Genomic DNA, 4084 nt, shown 5'->3' on the forward strand with positions numbered 1-4084 from the left:
AACAAGTACTGAGCTTGAAGGCAGCAGACTAACTGCATGAATTAATGTAATTTACTATTGTATCTCTCTTTACATTTTACAACCTGCTTCAGAAATGCAAGCATTTTGTGGAAATCTGAGTTTGGTTAAATTCTTCGTTCATTGTGAAAATTCTCCATAAAAGGGAGAATTGGTGTATAAAATGGCTCAGCTTCTACTGCTAATTGTTTAGTCAGGTAATTGAAATGTAACAAGGGCTCCATTCCTTGATCATCTTTCCAATGTGGTGGCAAGCCAGGCCTAGATTTTGACTCTCATCCACTTCATTTGTTAGGTTGGCATGGGAAACTCTTTTGAATCCTGTGTCCTGTTATTTCACTTGCTCCTTACCAAAAAAAAAAAAAAAAAAAAAAAAAAAAAAATGCAACCGAGGAACCCAGTGTTCTTAGCCCAGGAAGCAGAGACAGAAGACAGCCGCAGGTCTGTTTCTGCCCAGAATCATGTCCTCATATTTTCACCCAATTCAGAGGTTCAGAGAGAGTTTTCTCTTCACCACGAAGAGCTGTCAAGATCTGAGAATGAGACTTGTGGAGGTACAGGTTCCTGAAAGTTTCTTAAGAGCGAGCTGCCTTTTAGAGGAAATTTCTCCTGCTTTGTAATCAGATAACGACCTTGGGTTTCAGAATGAGTGGCAGGACGCTCCTCCATCACAACCACGTTCATATTGTCTTACAGGTGGAAGAGATCACAATGGCTCCATGTGGGAACCACAGCGATGGGACTACAGAGTTTATCCTGGCAGGCTTCCCGAACCTGAACAGTACAAACGTGGAACTGTTCTCTGTGTTCTTTCTAATTTACCTGCTGACTCTAACAGGCAACGTGCTGATTGTGGGGGTGGTAGGCGCCGATCAGCGTCTGCAGACGCCCATGTATTTCTTCCTGGGTAACTTGTCCTGCCTAGAGATTCTGATCACGTCTGTCATCATTCCTAAGATGCTGAGCAATTTTCTCTCGAAGCAACACACCATTTCCTTTGCTGCGTGCATCGCTCAGTTTTATTTTTACTTCTTTCTCGGGGCCTCCGAGTTCCTGCTGTTGGCGGTCATGTCTGTGGATCGCTACCTGGCCATCTGCCGTCCTCTGCACTACCCCTTGCTCATGAGTGGCGCCGTGTGCTTTCGTGTAGCCCTGGCCTGCTGGGTAGGGGGACTCCTCCCTGTGCTCGGCCCCACAGTGGCAGTGGCCTTGCTTCCTTTTTGCAGGCAGGGTGCTGTGGTGCAGCATTTCTTCTGCGACAGTGGCCCATTGCTTCATCTGGCGTGCGCCAACACCGCGAAACTGGAGGAGGCCGACTTTGCTCTCGCCTTTGTGGTCATTGTGTCCTCCCTCGCCATCACCGCCGGGTCCTATGGCCGAATCGTCCTGGCTGTCCTGAGGATTCCTTCCGCTTCGGGCCGGCAGAAGGCCTTCTCCACCTGCAGTTCGCATCTGATGGTGGTCACCCTCTTCTACGGCAGTGCCGTTTTTCTCTATGTGAGGCCGTCCCAGAGCGGCTCTGTGGACGCAAACTGGTCAGTGACTGTGATAACCACCTTTGTGACGCCCCTGCTGAACCCGGTGATCTATGCCTTGCGCAACGATCGAGTCAAGGAAGCTTTGAAAGACATGTTCAGGAAGGTCAGAGCAGAGCTCTCGGAAAATTCCTTCCTTTCAGAAAGTTTGAGGAAGAAGACAGCGAGCTGAGATAAAGGGACTCGGATCCCTGCATCCCCTCTGTCATGGAGGGAGCCACAGAGAGCGTCAAAGACGCCCACTCTAAAGTTCCTTCTCAGGTAAAACTCTACCTTATGCCCAGGAATACCAGCTCGCGCTATTTTTAATATTTTTATTTTTATTTTAGTTATGTGTCTGTGTGGGGGAATGAGGCGTGCACATCAGAGAGCAGGAATTAGATTCTCTGGTGGGCAGACACAGCGAGGGGCCGTGCTAGGTAAGAGGTGGCCCACTCCCAAGACGGCTGGCTTCTTCCTCACCCTTCTGGCCCTCGGCTGACGGACTGTTATACAACAGTTATGGGCCAGTTGACTATTCTGTCTTTCATCTTTCTTTGAACTGATCAGCCCATCAGAGGAGGGACACTCTTTAGAGATTTCAGAGACCCTAGCCTTGTAGAAGACCGGGTTTTTTGTTTGTTTGTTTGTTTGTTTTTTGCTACTTGGGTGCCCTCTCTTTCATAGAAGGTCTTTTTCTTTGTGTGTCTGAAGTATGTGTGTGTTCTCAACCCCTGACAAACACCTTTTTTCAACTGACCCTGTCTGCTCCCATTTTCATTGCTGAGATTTCTCTACTGCTGTGTGTCCCACTTGAGAGATTTTTTTTCCTGCCTTATAATAATTCTTTAACTGGCAAAGAAAGTGAACCCGATCAAGACCCTCAGAGGCCATCATGGGTGCTGGGAACCAAACTCGGATTCTCTGGAAGCCATTCCTCCAGCCCAGCTCATACTATTCGCTGTATCAAGACCCAAACGATGCTTCATCTCTCACCCATCACCATAACACCTAGAGGGTTTGACCGTCTGTGCGTTTGTCTGGGTATGGAATCTGTTAAATATCTCTAAGCGGACATTTAGGAATATCTATGTATATCCTCTACTCAAAAGTTAAAGACTGACTACACCTTCAATAAAGGTTTCCAAATATTCATGCAAAGCAATAATATTAGAAAAATATCAAAAGGAGGTCTGAGGATGTAGCTTAATTGGTAAAGAGCATGGCTAACATACTTGAAGTTCTGGGTTTGAGCCCAATCGCTTTGTAATCTAAATGTGATAGTGTGTCCTTAACCCTGCTACTTGGAAAGGATCAGAAGTTCAAGGTTACTTTTACCCACATAGAGTTTGAGGTCAACCTGGGATATAGAAGACCCCATGGATGGCGGTGATGATGATGATGATGATGACGACGACGATGGTGATGATGATGAGGAGGAGGAGGAGGAGGAGGAAGAATGGCAGGGAAGATGACTCAGCAGGTTAAAGCACGTGCTCTGCTTCCACAAGGACCTGAATTCAAATCTCTAGTACCTATGTAAAAAGCCATCCTGCCTGTGAGTGCCTGCAGCTACAGCTTTGGGAAGGAAGAGAGGTGGATCCCAAGGTCAGCCTAGTGACAGTGGCGAGCTTCCAATCCAGTGAGAGACCCTGCTGCAGATTCGCAACATGCTGCTTTGTTTACACATGGGAATGTGCGTGCCACACACACCACACATCATACACATCACCCTACACTCCTCATGCACACAATTAAAATGACATAGAAATGGCTGCCTGTCTTCATTTGCCTTTGTCAGAATTTCTTCTTGTTTTCTTTTATTCTGTTCTTGTATGTATGTGTATACATGTATGTGCTTGTGTGTGTGTGATGTGTGCATATATGTTTCTGGTATGAGTGCACATCATGGCACATATATGAGGTTGGTTCTTGCCTTCAAGTTGTTAGAGACAAGTTTCTGCTTCTGACCAATGTGCGCACTAGTAGCCAAACTTCAGGTTGCAGACGTGGGCTGCTGTACCCCGCTTTGTTTGGTTGGTTTTGTTTTTTTTCTCTGTGTAACCTTGGCTGTCCTGGAACTCACTCTGTAGTCCAGGCTGGCCTCGAACTCACAGAGATCCGCCTGCCTCTGCCTCCCAAGTGTTAGGATTTAAGGTGTGTGCTACCACTGCCCAGCTTTGTACCCTGCTTTTGGTCAGGTTCTAAGGATTCAAGTTCTCATACCTGCCCAGCAAGTGCTTTACCCACTAAGCAATCTCTTCAACCCATTTTTTCCTCTCTGTGTGTTGTTAAATAATGGTGTCTCAAGGGATTTTTTTCCTCCCTACTTTATGCTCTCTTTAGGAATTTCCACTTACATCACAGCTCATTGGTGGTTGAGACACTTTTTCTCTAGGCCCAGTCTCTTACCTCAGACTCACAGTTTTCCTGTCAACCTAACTCCATGGAGATTTCTCCAACTCAACCTGCTCAAGACTGAAACCTTGACATCTCCTCCTCCCTTTTTGCTAACCTTCAATTTCTACCTCAGTGCATGATCTGATGGCTTC

At 46.6% G+C, this 4084-nt stretch overlaps 1 protein-coding gene across 1 annotated transcript; it reads left to right on the top strand.

Moving 5' to 3' along the window:
• Window positions 1-729: 729 nt before the first annotated feature.
• Window positions 730-1725, top strand: LOC119800521 (olfactory receptor 6S1). Its single transcript, XM_038310721.1, has one exon. The coding sequence runs from the start codon at window positions 730-732 to the stop codon at window positions 1723-1725; it is 996 nt and encodes a 331-aa protein (XP_038166649.1).
• The last annotated feature ends 2359 nt before the right edge of the window (window positions 1726-4084 follow it).

Source organism: Arvicola amphibius, chromosome 13 (assembly GCF_903992535.2).
Source record: "Arvicola amphibius chromosome 13, mArvAmp1.2, whole genome shotgun sequence".
Taxonomy (NCBI): Eukaryota; Metazoa; Chordata; class Mammalia; order Rodentia; family Cricetidae; genus Arvicola; species Arvicola amphibius.